We start from the raw sequence: 14,629 nt of genomic DNA, 5'->3' as shown, positions 1-14,629 counted from the left end.
GAGCTCAGTGTCTTGCTAGCGGGCCTACTGACTCTCCCCTGCCCCTCCTATTGAGAAAGACCCAGCAGCAAGAACAGGGACTCATGGTTAAATGTTAACTTGTGTTTATTTCTCTACAACTGCCTGCTGTTTAATTTGGCCAAGCCAGTGAAGATTCTTTCGTAAGCCTGTGTGTAATTTCTAAACACCAGACCTACGACCTTTACACACATGCTAAACATTTATAGAGTGGGAGCGTTCTCCTTTTTTCTCCATCAGTGGAGTGAGTAAATACCAACATCCTCCCCACCCACCCCCTCCCAAAAAGTATTCTTTGATCTGCACTACAGATAAACCAGTAATAATTCATCCTGATCAGCTAAGAGCTATAAAGCAGATTCTTTGATAAGCCAATTAATTTCAGAGGGCACTGGGGCTTGTTTCTTCCTGATGCCGATTTAGATTCTTAAAGTCATAGAGTTTTAGAGCTGGAAAGAGATCTTTTAAGATTAGCTTGTCAAACTGTCTGATGTTAACAGAAGGTTGCTGCTGCTGCTAAGTCGCTTCAGTCGTGTCCGACCCTGTGCGACCCCATAGACAGCAGCCCACCAGGCCCCGCCGTCCCTGGGATTCTCCAGGCAAGAACACAGGAGTGGGTTGCCATTTCCTCCTCCAATGCATCAAAGTGAAAAGTGAAAGTGAAGTCGCTCAGTCGTGTCCGACTCTTAGCGACCCCATGTACTGCAGCCTAATAGGCTCCTCCGTCCATGGGATTTTCCAGGCAAGAGTACTGGAGTGGGGTGCCATTGCCTTCTCTGTTAAAAGGAGATGAGAAAACTGAGCTTCAGAGAGGGGAAAAAGGCAGCGTAGACTCACGCACAGATGTTAAGGAAGAAAGAGCCCTATAGGAATTATTTGTCACAAATTTCTACATAATTTTAAGGTTTCTTTGATATTGCTTTTTGTTTCCTTTGTAATCTGGTAATTCAAGTATAGTTTTTGGGCCTGGAATTGGAAATCTGTGGACACTGATCCTGTTTTACGCTGACATCAGAAATACGTGAGAATCATTGCTGCCCCCTGCTGGAAGTTTAAAATCTCTTAGGTTTTCCAGGTTATAGGGAATTTTTTTTTTAACCAAAAAAATTATAAAAGTAATGTTTCTTTAGGTTAAGAAGTTTAAACAGCATGAAAGGATGAGGGGAAGGGACAGTTAGAGAGTTTGGGATGGACATGTACACACTGCTGTATTTAAAGTGGATAACCAACAGGGACCTACCGTGTGGCACATGGAGCTCTGTCTGCTCAATGTTTGTGGCAGCAGGATGGGAGGCGAGTCTGGGGGAGGCTGGATGCATGTGTATGCATGGCGGAGTCCCTTAGTTGTTCACCTGAAACTGTCACCACATTGTTAATCAGCTGAACCCCAATACAAAATAAAAACTTAAATAAAAAGCATGAAAGGGTATAAAGGGAAACTAGAAATCTGCTTCCCTTCAGTCATACTTCCCAATGATAACTGTCATTAACAATTTTTGGGGAACATTCTTCCACATTTTTTCTACTTATGTATATATATATGCACATGTGTATATATGTATTACACACAAATTGGACAATACTACGCACACTGTTTTGCAACATGTTTTTCTTTTTTCTTTAATTTACTGATTTTTGAATAATACATTCAAACTAATGTTATTTCAATTATACCCCAATTTTTTTAAAAAAAGAATTGTCTTGAACACCTTTCCAAAGCAGTATATATTGACAAACCTTGTTCCTACAATAATATTTATTTCACTGCTTGGGTGTATCACAAATTATTCATTCAGTACTTCTTTGATGGAATAAAACATAAATCTCTATAAAAGTAAGGATTTTATTATTTTCTTGTTAGTGCTGTCTCTCATAATGAGAATAAAGCTCAATAAAAGTTGTTTAATGAATGATTGAAATTTTTCTAGTTTCAATTATTTTTCTGTTTCAAAAATGCTGCCCTGAATATGTTTGTGTCTGTATTTTGGGGCACAGGATAAAATTAGGAAGACATACAGGCTCAAAGGCAAACAAATCTTAAATTTTGATTGATGGCCAATTTGGTACTTTTAATGATCCAGGAATTTAATAATTCTATCATTCCCATCCCTGACTGAGCATCAAAATTCAGATTCTCCCAGAGAATTTAATTTAAAATAACTCCTTTCTGCACATACCTTTCCTGTTCTAATTCAGTTGTGTGTGTGTGTGTATGTGGAGGGAATATATATATTGAATAGCCCCTCCACAACACCGTGATTCCAATGCATACTCAGGACCAGGAACACCTTACCCACTTCTTGCTACACTGCAGCAGATGGAAATGTGCTCTCTTATATGCTGATTGTAACATGGTTACTCATTTGTTATGCACCTGATGCTTATCGCGTGCCTACTATATGCAGGACCCTGTGTTCCCTCTCCCAGAGGCAAGGCTGTACAGGGGTGTGGTATGGATTTCACCACTCCCATGGGTGGTGGTGCTGGGTTAAGTGGGTGAGTCTGTTGGCTGTACTTGTGTTGGCCGGTGGCTGGGGTTTGGGGAGGGAGCAGCATGTGGGTGAAACTTAGGAATCCTGCAGCACTACAGTGGCAAGAAGCTTTAAGAGGCCTCGATGACATGTCTGTGTGTCTGACAAACACGGAGCCAGTCCAGTTCTAGGTCCTCTTAGGCGACTGCTACTGGGGTTCCCGACAGGTGATGTGTGGGGTGGGGCACAGTCCTTTTCCTCTGGGCCCTTCTAAGGCAGATACAATGGAACGCAGATGAAACACACATGGGAAATGCACTGTGGACAGCCAACAGATCGGGGTCATAAAAAAGGATGACAGATTCCACGTCATTCGTGACCCACCCAAATGTCACATCCTTTGGCAGTTCCTGCCACAAGCAGGTTTGTTTCCACATACTTCATAGCGCTGGAAATATAACAATGGAAAGAAAAAAAATATATGGCTACTACTGCCACTTGAGGTTTATTATGTCAAAACTTCTAGTTGCTTTACTGGGCAACCCCATCATATTCCCCCAATAGTGCAGGAAACTCAGGGAAGTTAAATGACTAGATAAAAGCCACACAATTTGTTTAATGGAGTGGTCTTCATAGTTTTTCTGCTTGTAAATGTCATCACATGGGCTTCCCTGGTGGCTCAGTAGTAAAGAATCTGCCTGCCAATGCAGGAGACTTCGGTTCGATCCCTGAGTCGAGAAGGTCCCTTGGAGAAGGAAATGACAAACCAATCCAGTGTTCTTGCCTGGGAAATCCCATAGACAGAGGAGTCTAGCTGGCGACAGTCCATGGGGTCACAAAAGAGTCAAACACAACCTAGTGACTAAATAACAACAAATGCCATCAAATAATTTTGAAAAATGGTGTATCCCTAGAAGCAGACATACTTCTATGGACGTTTAACTTAAAACAAAGGAGGCACTACAAAGAGTGGGAAAAGATCTTTTTAAAAAATAGCGCTAGGATCCCCAGATACCTAATGGAAAAAAATGAAATTGGACCTTTCTTCATTTCATATACAAACATAAAATCCAGGTGGATAAAGACTTAAATGTGAAAGGCAAAAATCTACAGTTTTTTAGAAGATGATATTATCTATATCTTTATGACTTATGAATGAAAGGATTTCTTTAACAAGTCCTGTCAGCTCTCATGATATAAGAATGATAAATTAAATTATACTTAATACGTAAATTAAGATACCCAGTGGTTCTTAAGTATACTCTCTGAAGAGTATAATAATAGATAAAGCACAGAGTGAGAGACGATATTTGCAATAGGTAACCATATAATCGGGGGAGCCTGGTGGGCTGCCGTCTATGGGGTCGCACAGAGTCGGACACGACTGAAGTGACTTAGCAGCAACCATATACTCAACAGACTGTTGCATTATTAAGCTTAGGCAGCATGGTTAAATGGATTTACTGGAAAACAGGCATTCTTTGAATGTATATTTCACAAGAAAAAAAGAAAAAAATTACTGCCTAAGAATATGTATCCCCTTGTCAATTTTAAAGTTGATATCTGGGAGGGAGGCTCAAGAGGTGCAGATATATTTATACTCAGAGCTGATTCACATTGTTGTACAGCAGAAAGGAACGTAATATTATAAAGCAATTTTACTCCAATTAAAAAATAAGTTGACCTCTAAAAGTTTTTCATCTTATTTACATGTTTTAAACTTGTACAATAATGCTCACAGCAGCCTTATTTGTAACTCTCAAATTGGAAACAGCCCAAGTACCTATGGAGAATGAATAAACAAATTGTGGATTTTTGTACAACGGAACATTACTCAGCAATAAAAGGCACAACAGGGATGAATCTCAAAAACATGGTGATACAAAAGAAGTCCAGCACAGAGCATCTATTACACTACATGATTCTGTTTATATGAAATTCAGGAACAGACAAAACCAAGGTGTTGAAACCCAAAGAGCAATTGGGGATGGGGATTGGCTTGAAAGGGGCATAAGGGAATTTTCTGAAGTGGTTCATCATGTGTTAACTAGATACAAAAGATGTAACTTCTGCACATTACAGATCTTAACATTTAAAAATAAAACCATTATATTACTGTCATAAATATATCCAATGAAATATAAATGCAGTAGTGATTTGATATCTACCATCATCCATTTAAAAATAAAAAGATATGGGGATTTCCCTGGTGGTCCATTGGCTAAGACTTGGCATTACTGATGCAGAGGGCCTGGGTTTGATCTCTGGTCAGGAAACTAGAGCCTGCATGCCACAACTAAAGATTCCCTCTATTGTGTCTGAATCTTTGAGACCTTATGGACTGTAGCCCAGCAGGCTCCTCTGCCCATGGAATTTTCCAGGCAAGAATACTGGAACAGATTGCCATTTCTTCCTCCAGGGGATCTTCCCAACTCAGGGATCGAACCCGCATCTCTTATGTCTCTTGTGTTGGCTGGTGGATTCTTTACCACTGGCGCCACCTGGGAGGCCCCAAAGATTCCTTCATGTGGTAACTAAAGATTCCTGCAACTAGAGATCCCATGTGCCACAACAGAGATCCCTCGTTCCTTAATTAAGACTTGGCACACCCATATCAATAAATATTTTTAAAAATTCAAACATATCTGATCTAAGATCTAACTCAAACATACTCATTATGGTATCTTGGGCAAGTCAACCTCCTAGAGACTCAGTTCACTCAACAGTAACACTGGCAAAATGAGACCTCTTTTGCAGCATTTTGGTTAAGATTAAATGAAATGGCAGATCTAAGTCACCTTAGCATAGTAAGTGATAAACAGTAAACATGCAAAAAAATTTTTATGAGTATTATTTCTATAAATTTGTTGTCACATTATATGTTTCTATCCTTTTTCTCTTATTACCTCTTGAGCATAAAATAATCTTTGGGTCCATAATTATTATTTTATGGTGAGGTACAATTTTTATTACCAATAAAAATTCCTTACTATGAACACACAATGACTTAGTTAACAATTTTATTATCTTTTGAGTTCTGATTTTTTTTACATAACAAATAATGTTGTGATGAAAATCCTTGTACTTAAATCTTGGTGCTCTCATTCATGATTATTTCCATAGAGTAAATCTCTGAACAAGGCAATTTGTATGGCTTTTGCATTTTTTTCCCCTTTTTCTTTTTCTGAGTTGCTCTCTGGAAAAGCTGTACTGATTTACTCTCACCAGCACTGGCTGAAACTGCTTATTTCACAGCACCCTCCCTGACACTGGGTATTAGTATTTGTTAAAATTTTACTATTACTATGATAATTTAACTGGAGTGTATCAGGCATTGTTTACAGGCCTTATCTCATTTCCTCTTCACTACAACCCTCTAAAGGCTCCATTTGGTAGTCTGGTGTCCTTAGAAGACTGGGAAAACAAGGCTTCCAGAGGTTAAGGTCCTAGCCAAGCTAGTATAGGCACACCTCATTTTATTGTGGGTCACAGACGTTGAGCTTTTTTTTTTTTTAACAAATTGAAGGTAATTCGTGCGACTCACTTTATTGCAGTGGCCTGGAACCAAACTTGCAATATATATCTCTGAGGTATGCCTGTAACTTCATAGGGCCAGGATAAGCCTATTTGGTCCCTAACATGCTAACTATGGGGCTTCCCTGGTGGCTCCGCTGGTAAAGAATCTGCCTACAATGTGGGAGACCTAGGTTCAATCCCTGCCTTGGAAGATCCCCTGGAGAAGGGAATGGCTACCCTTCCATGGACTATATAGTTCATGAAGTCTCAAAGAGTTGACCACGACTAAGTGGTCATGCTGACCATGGCTTCTCCCCTATATCACACTGCCCCCTGCTGGTGCCCATTGAGAGGGCAAGAAGTCCTGAAACTCCTCCAATCAGATTCCTTAGATGAGATTTGGGTATTTGTGGTCAGGAAGAGAGTGATGCTGGGACAACCACATAATAGTGGGACTCTGAAAAATGAGAAAGCTCATCAAGCTTTTCCCTTAATATTTATGCAATTTATGTGTTACACATTAACTTTAAAAAAGAGAAAACAAGAAATGAGATTTTTGATATAGAAGAAAAGGAAAGGCTTTTCAGGCAGGCAGGCAATGAATGGATAAGTTAATAAAAGTAGCTCACACTTACTGAGCCCTCACTACAAGCCAGACCCCCTCACCAAGGGCGCTGGAAATACTAATTCATTTAATTTTTATACAACCCCTATGTGGTACCTCTGTTATTTGTGCTTGACAGATGAGGAAACAGAGGCACAGAGATGGTTAAGTAACTTGCTCAAGGTTACACATCTAGCAAATCGAACAGTCAGGATTTGAGGCAGGTAATTTGGCTCCCGGTTAGAAGCAGATAGGCTGGAGCTTCTCTGGTGGTCCAATGGTTAAGAATCTGCTCTGCAATGCAGGGGATACTGGTCCGATCCCTGGTCCAGGGAGATCCCACATGCTGTGGGGCTACTGAGCCCATGAGCTGAAACTACGGGAGCCTGCACATCTAGGGCCTGAGCTCCATTACAGGAGAAGCCAACGTAATAAGAAGCCTGTGTACTGCAACCAGAAAGTAGCCCCCATTTGTTGCAGCTAGAGAAAGCCTGTGCAGCAATGAAGACCCAACTCAGCCAAAAATAAATAAATAAGGCAGGCAGGCTGGGATCACAAAGCAGCCACTGTCACCAAAGATCTGACAGAATGAGAGGCCTCTTCCCCTATCCTGGAATGTCCACCATAAGGAGATTTTGTCAGACCAGGATACTGAACAGTTTAAGGTCCAAGTCTAATTCATTCAAGGATCCAGCATGTCATGTCACATTCTCAATGATGCTGCCACTTGTCCTCCTGAGTTCTCCTTTAGTGGCCCCAAAATAGATCTCTGCTGATTATGGTCCAGTGGCATTAGTAGAAAAACGTTTGAAGCTAGACCAATTACTGGGCCTCCCAGAGAAGAGACACATACACCCACCAGAACTGCGATTTCTCTGTTTAGTTCCGATGATGTGCGATGAATTCCAAGTGCATCAGAGACACCTATAGGTGGCTCACATCCTATGTCCCCACTTGCTATCTACACCCACAGCCCACCTAGTCCTTCGGAAATGCCCCTTATTCACTAACTCCCTTGCCTGTGGAAGATATGGTAGATGTGGAATGAAGAAGTCTCTCTAAGGTCAATGTGGCAAATCAAACACAGAAATGTAAAGAAGTAAGTAAAGCTCAGGAACCCAGTTCATGTAACCCCAAGCTGGAAGTGGATCTGGAACTGGGATTGGACAAGAAGACTTAGAAAAGGAGAGATGGACCTCTCCAGGCCTATCTACAAGGATAGAAATGGAGAAAATAACTCAGGCTATGTATCCTGTAAAGTCATAAGATTATGCAGTCAGCGGCTCTGTAGCTAGAAAATCATAACACAAATATTTAAGAAAGGGGAGGCAGTTACAAGAATGTCCCTGTTTGAGTAAATATAGTTTCCTGGTGGACACAGAATTAAATTTCAGTAAAAATAAAACACTGGTGGTACAGTTTTCCAACATGTATCAAAAGCCTTACTCATGTGCCTACTCAATTCTATCCAACCTCACATGGCAGGCCCTGGGCTAGGCTCTTGGATGCATGGCAAACAAGAAGACAGAGTGCCAGCCCCCAAATGAGCTGACTGTGGAGAATGTATTTCAGGAAGGGTGAAGTATGAGGTGCTCAGGACACAGCACAAGCAGGATTTGACCTAACCCAGAAAACCAAGAAGGGGTGAATGTCTTTTCAGTGACACCTGAAGGACAGGAAGGATTTAGGAAGGCTAGAATGGACAAGTGAAGTGAAACTCGCTCAGTCATGTCCAACTCTTTGCGACCTCATGGACTATACACAGTCCGCAGAATTCTCCAGGCCAGAATACTGGAGTGGGTAGGCTTTCCCTTCTCCAGGGGATCTTCCCAACCCAGGGGTCGAACTCAGGTCTCCCGCATTGCAGGCGGATTCTTCAGTGAGCCACAGGGAAGCCCAAGTGAAGGCTCTGAGCAAACTGAGTAGTAGGTGAAAAGGAAATGATAGAAGTTGTATACACACACACACACACACACACACACACACACACACACACGAAACAAGAGCCCAAAATGAAGTTGGCAATAGGCTACTTCTTCAGGCTTTAAAAGCCATTTTAAGGGGTCTGCATCATGTTCAAAAGTAAAAGGGAAGAGTGATGAGTGAAATTCTGATCAGTGTTCTACTGTATATTCTTTAACTCAGTAATTCTACTTTAAGGAAATTATCCTAAGGAAATAATTATGAATTTGTGCAATGATACATTTAAAAGGGTATTTCTAATATTGAGATAGTCTAGAATTACAAAATTTTGAAATAAACTGAATAACTTATAGTGGTGAAAGTGATAGTCTCTCAGTTGTGTCGGATTCTTTGTGACCCCAGGGACTGTAGCCTGCCAGGCTCCTCTGTCCATGGGATTTCTCAGGCATTGGAAGCAGATTCTTTACCATCTGAACCACCAGGTAAGCCCCCTTACAGTAGTTGTTTAGATAAATGAGACTTTGGTTCATTGGTAAAATGTTCAGTTCAGTTCAGTTCAGTTCAGTCACTCAGTCGTGGCTGACTCTTTGCAACCCCATGAATCGCAGCACGCCAGGCCTCCCTGTCCATCACCAACTCCCGGAGTTTACCCAGACTCACGTCCATCGACTCAGTGATGCCATCCAGCCATCTCATCCTCTGTCGTCCCCTTTTCCTCTTGCCCCCAGTCCCTCCCAGCATCAGAGTCTTTTCCAATGAGTCAACTCTTCGCATGAGGTGGCCAAAGTACTGGAGTTTCAGCTTTAGCATCATTCCTTCCAAAGAAATCCCAGGGCTGATCTCCTTCAGAATGGACTGGTTGGATCTCCTTGCAGTCCAAGGGACTCTCAAGAGTCTTCTCCAACACCACACTTCAAAAGCATCAATTCTTCAGCGCTCAGCCTTCTTCACAGTCCAACTCTCACATCCATACATGACCGCTGGAAAAACCATAGCCTTGACTAGACGGACCTTTGTTGGCAAAGTAATGTCTCTGCTTTTGAATATGATATCTAGGTTGGTCATAACTTTCCTTCCAAGGAGTAAGCGTCTTTTAATTTCATGGCTGCAGTCACAATCTGCAGTGATTTTGGAGCCCAAAAAATAAAGTCTGACACTGTTTCCACTGTTTTCCCATCTATTTCCCAAGAAGTGATGGGACCGGATGCCATGATCTTCATTTTCTGAATGTTGAGCTTTAAGGCAACTTTTTCACTCTCCACTTTCACTTTCATCAAGAGGCTTTTGAGTTCCTCTTCACTTTCTGCCATAAGGGTGGTGTCATCTGCATATCAGGTTAATGATATTTCTCCCGGCAGTCTTGATTCCAGCTTGTGTTTCTTCCAGTCTAGCGTTTCTCATGATGTACTCTGCATAGAAGTTAAATAAGCAGGGTGACAATATACAGCCTTGACGTACTCCTTTTCCTATTTGGAACCATGTTATGTAGCTGCTAAAGACACCATAGGAAAAAAAAAAAAACAATGACGTGCAAAGATGTTCATTACATGTTGGATGCAAATTGAAGTTTATATAAATATACATAGTATAATCTCAATTTTGTATATATACACACACACAGCGAAATAGGTATACAAGATATTGGAAAGCTATAAACCTAAATTTCAACCTTTCTTTTCATGTGGGATAATGTTAATATTAATAGCTGATTTAAACTTAAACCTTTTATTTTTTCTAATTGTTCTATATGTGCTACTTCTGTGATTTTAAAAAATTATGTCTTAGAAAAAAATTTAAAAAAAACGAAAAAAATTAAAAAAAATTTATAAAAAGAAAATAAAAAATTTTTAAAGATTATATGTCTTACATGTTTAGAGATTTCTGGGGTGCCGACCATATTCTATTTCTTGACCCCTGATGGTTTAACACTGGCCTTTTGCTTTACTTACTAAAACGTAAACTTTAGAATAAAGTTTCCTCCCTGCATATTACATTTCACGATTTTAAAAATGCTTAATAAGATGCACGTATTTTTCAATAGTTTACACATAGCCCCGCGTCTCTAACGTTCCGTAATTTCGGAGTTGACAACCGCAAACCGTGGTTAGTGTATCCGTCTCGGCAACATTGACTTCAACTCCCAGCAGGCATTGCGGCCAGCACACTGGGATCTACGGGGTCCGAGAGGGAGGCTGGGAGCCTCCGGTTCTTTCCCTCCCAGAAGCCCGCGGGCGGCTCGGAACGCCGTCCGTATCATGGCCGCGGGAGCCGGGACGGCGGGCTCCGCTTCCGGCCCGGGCGTCGTGCGTGACCCAGCGGCGTCACAGTCGAGGAAGCGTCCCGGCAGGGAGGGCGGGGAGGGCGCGCGGCGATCAGACGCGATGGCGGGAGGAGGCGGGAGCAGCGACAGCAGCGGGAGGGCGGCAGGCAGGCGGGCGTCCCGTAGCGGCGGGCGGGCTCGGCGGGGGCGCCACGCGCCCGGGCTTGGGGGAGCCGCGGAGCGCGGCGCGGGGGAGGTGCGGCTGGAGGAGGCGGTCAACCGCTGGGTGCTCAAGTTCTACTTCCACGAGGCGCTGCGGGCCTTTCGGGGTAGCCGGTACGGGGACTTCAGGCAGATCCGGGACATCATGCAGGGTGAGGGCCGGCCCTGGGGAAGGAGGCTGGGGGCTCCTGGGAAGGGGATCTGTGCACACTCCCCGCGCCCCCACGTGTCGCGGCTGGGGGTCGCCGAGTCAACGATGTCTTCTTTCCCAGCTTTGCTTGTCAGGCCCTTGGGGAAGGAGCATACCGTGTCTCGGCTGCTGCGGGTTATGCAGTGTCTGTCGCGCATTGAAGAAGGGGAAAATTTAGGTATGGCTATTTTTTTATGTTCTTCTCGTAGCTTATTTAGGGTTACATTGTTTTCAAACTTATATCCTGAAGGATTCGGGGTCTAAGGTGGGCTCTTATGTTTCAGTCACAGTGGTCTTTTTCCTTCTAGGACGAGTTTATTCTCTGGCTCTACTTTTCTCCACTTAGTATTCTCTTGGCTGCTTTTTTGTGTTTATTTCCTCCCACCTGTTTCTTGCTCGCCCCAACTTTGTTGCTATCTAAATTGAATTATGTGAAGATGGACATTTGTCCTCCATAGTAGAGTGTTTTTAAAGTATGAGCACTTTTTTTTTCTTTTCCTAAATTGATCTTGACAGCTGTTTAGCAAAATGATCTATAGTTTCTCTTTGTATCTGATTCTGATATTTAAGATGCATATGCATGTGTTAAAAAAAAAACAAAAATTTTTTACCTGTCCTGAAAATTACTGAAGGTCACTTGAAATTCAGAGATTTGAATCTGGACCCTTAACATGTTTGTAAGCCTGTAGCCAGGATATCAACAAATTAAATGCAAGTCTTAACTATATTTGCATGTTTTCTTTTATATATATAGACATAATTCTTCTGCTCTTTAGAAAACAGTTAAAGTGAAAACTGTGCTTTTTGTCCTAGACTGTTCCTTCGATATGGAAGCTGAGCTCACACCACTGGAATCAGCTATCAATGTGCTGGAGATGATTAAAACGGAATTTACACTGACAGAGGCTGTGATCGAATCCAGTAGAAAACTGGTCAAGGAGGCTGTAAGGCTCTATTTTTAATTTCTTTTTTCTTTTAACAAAGATAAGAGTTCTTTGAGGAATCAGTGCTTATCTTTCCTGTGTGGGGTGGAGGACAGACAGGGATGGAGAGAGAGCAAGTAAGCACACTCAAAACACATTAACTCACACACACAGGTGTTACTTCATCAGGTGACCCTTCCTCGTAGCCCAGTCTTGGAAAGGACTGTTGAGGCACATGCTCAGCTTTTGTGATTTTTGATGGTCTTCCTTGTGGCCATGACAGGAGGGGCCACAGTACACAGGAAGTGAGTTGGCATTGAAGAATGACATTTTGGAGGTTGTACCATTCAGAGCAGCATGTTGAAAGTGCTCAAAGTAACTGGCCTAGGATATGGTCACCCTTGTTTATTATAGACTAAGGAGAAGAGCTGGTGCCTTGGAAAATGTGGGACTGCATTGCGTTCTTTCATGCAATTACTGAGAGGCTTAGGAAACATTCCCTTTGAGCAGACAAAATCAGAGATGCTGAGATAATCAGCAAATTAGAAAAACAGTAATGGTAGGAGGTTGGTGCAGGCAGCATTCTTGACAAGAAAAAAGCTTGTAGAGTGTCTAGGAATTTGGGACTGGAACTATGTTATGGTTCAGTTAGCTTTAAGTAGTGGAACTTATTTATATTTAAAACATTGAAGTGGCCATGGAACCAGTCAGAAAAAGCTTTTTCTTCTCCAATAACTAAGGCTGGGGGTATGGAAGCAGATGCAGAGATGGAGACTGAACAACAATAGCTCAGCATTGTCTTGGTGGTGAAAGTAAGGAAATTGGTAAGAAAAGATAAGAGCACCTCCTAAAAGGATGAGATCTCAAGAGCAGAGAGGTAGGAGATAAAACCTTGCTTAGCAAAGACTTTCGGACCCTTGGCTGTGTGCTGGGTACTCAGACACCCTGTTTAAAAAAAAAGTTAAAAAACTGTGTGGGATGTTTTATTTATTCAGTTAAGGACCTTGGGGCAGGATCTACTTTTGGTATTGCAAAGAATGCTGATAAAATTCCCATTCCAAGGAGGAATGATTACAAGAATAGATTTTTAGTATCGGTGAGTCAGGTTTGTGTCAGAGATAAAATGCCAGAAAAGACATTAGCAAAGGAGAAATCCATGCCTACTTGGAAAATAGCTTAAGAATCTTTTGAATGGGAAGAAATGGTGCTAGTTCAGGGTAGGAATCTGGTAGTGATTTAACTGTGTTTCTATCTGGAAGTCTCTGATGAGATTATAGTGAAGCTGCCCGCTACGGTTGCAGTTAGCTGAGTTTTGACTCAGCCGGGGCTGATGAGTCCACTTCTGTGCTCACTCCATTGGTTGTTAGCAGGACTCACTTTCTTGCTGGCTGTTGGCTTGAAGACTTCAGGTCCTTGTCTCTCCTTAGGGCTACTTAGAGCATAGTAGCTTGCTTCCCCTAGAGCAGTAGTGATCGAAGAGAAGAGAAAGCTGTAGTCTTTTATAAACTAATCTCAGAAGTGACTTCTGCCATATGCTCTTGTTCACATAGACCTGACCAGCTGGATTAGTGTATGGAATGGGACTATGCAGGAGGTGAGGATCACTGGGAGCCATCTTAGAGGCTGGCTACCATAGTAATATCCAAGTTATTAAATGATGTTGTATCACTTGTCTCTTCAGTATATTTATTTATTTAAAAAATTTCTTATTTAGTCATAGAATCTGTTAGTGGTCATCTTTAGGAAAATATCTTGGAATGCCGAGGCTCACTGAGGCTTTTTGTTGCATTTTTAAGCTTTGTAAAGTATCACTGCAATTTATCTTAAAGTTTATTAAATTTATTTTTTAAAGTTTATCAAATAAGTTATTTGTTAAGTATGAACTTCTCCATGCATGGTCCGGGGATCTTTGCAGGTCTTTGGGACCCTGAAAGGGTTCAAAACTATCTTCATAATAATGCCAAAATGTTAATTGAGGTTTTCAGTGCACTGGCATTTTACACTGATGATGCAAAAGCAGTGATGGGTAAAATTTCTGGTGTCATAGCATGACCAAAGCAATAATAAAATGTATTAGTAGTCATTGTATTCTTCATTGGCACATGCTTACAGTTTAAAAAAAAAAAAAAGCCAGTTTCCGTTAATGTCTTTGATGAAGCAGTAGAAATTAATTTTATTAAGCCTAATTAATTTTATTAATACACCTAAGAATGTCTGATGAAGCAGTAAAAATTATAATTTTATTAAGCCTTGAACAAAATGTTTTTTTCAATATTTCATCTGACAAAATAGGTAATTTTCCTTTAGTATTTCTATTGCATACCAAAACATGATGGTTTTCTTCAGGAAAAGTACTTGTGTGATTGGGCTGCATGCTGACCTAGCTGCTTTTGTAATGGAACACTGTTTTTGAAATAATTGACAAAGTTTGGTTTTTTGGATGTGGTAAATCTGGTAGTCATTTTCTTGAGAGAGCAGAGGGAACTTGTCATGTCAATGAAA

At 41.5% G+C, this 14,629-nt stretch overlaps 2 protein-coding genes across 4 annotated transcripts in view; one reads left to right on the top strand and one right to left on the bottom strand.

The window, feature by feature from the left end:
• Positions 1 to 1,343: 1,343 nt before the first annotated feature.
• Positions 1,344 to 14,629, bottom strand: part of NIP7 (nucleolar pre-rRNA processing protein NIP7) — a 42,586-nt gene continuing 29,300 nt past the window's right edge. Inside the window, exon 5 of one of the 2 annotated variants that reach the window (XM_025268952.3) lies at positions 1,344 to 1,376. In XM_025268952.3, the coding sequence (XP_025124737.1) occupies positions 1,359 to 1,376 (18 nt within the window). In that variant the 3' untranslated portion in view covers positions 1,344 to 1,358. Of the gene's footprint in view, positions 1,377 to 11,421; positions 13,585 to 14,629 lie in introns of those variants that run through there. The other variant, XM_025268951.3, reaches the window with a different exon arrangement.
• The window catches only part of TERF2 (telomeric repeat binding factor 2), a 22,271-nt gene continuing 18,429 nt past the window's right edge, over positions 10,788 to 14,629 (top strand). For both annotated transcript variants that reach the window (XM_006047620.4, XM_006047619.4), the window contains exons 1-3: positions 10,788 to 11,166; positions 11,287 to 11,382; positions 12,018 to 12,148. In XM_006047620.4, coding sequence (XP_006047682.3) covers positions 10,788 to 11,166; positions 11,287 to 11,382; positions 12,018 to 12,148 — 606 coding nt within the window. The remainder of the gene's footprint in view (positions 11,167 to 11,286; positions 11,383 to 12,017; positions 12,149 to 14,629) is intronic.

This window comes from Bubalus bubalis, chromosome 18 (assembly GCF_019923935.1).
Source record: "Bubalus bubalis isolate 160015118507 breed Murrah chromosome 18, NDDB_SH_1, whole genome shotgun sequence".
Taxonomy (NCBI): domain Eukaryota; kingdom Metazoa; phylum Chordata; class Mammalia; order Artiodactyla; family Bovidae; genus Bubalus; species Bubalus bubalis.
This window is presented reverse-complemented; position numbering and strand designations above follow the sequence as displayed.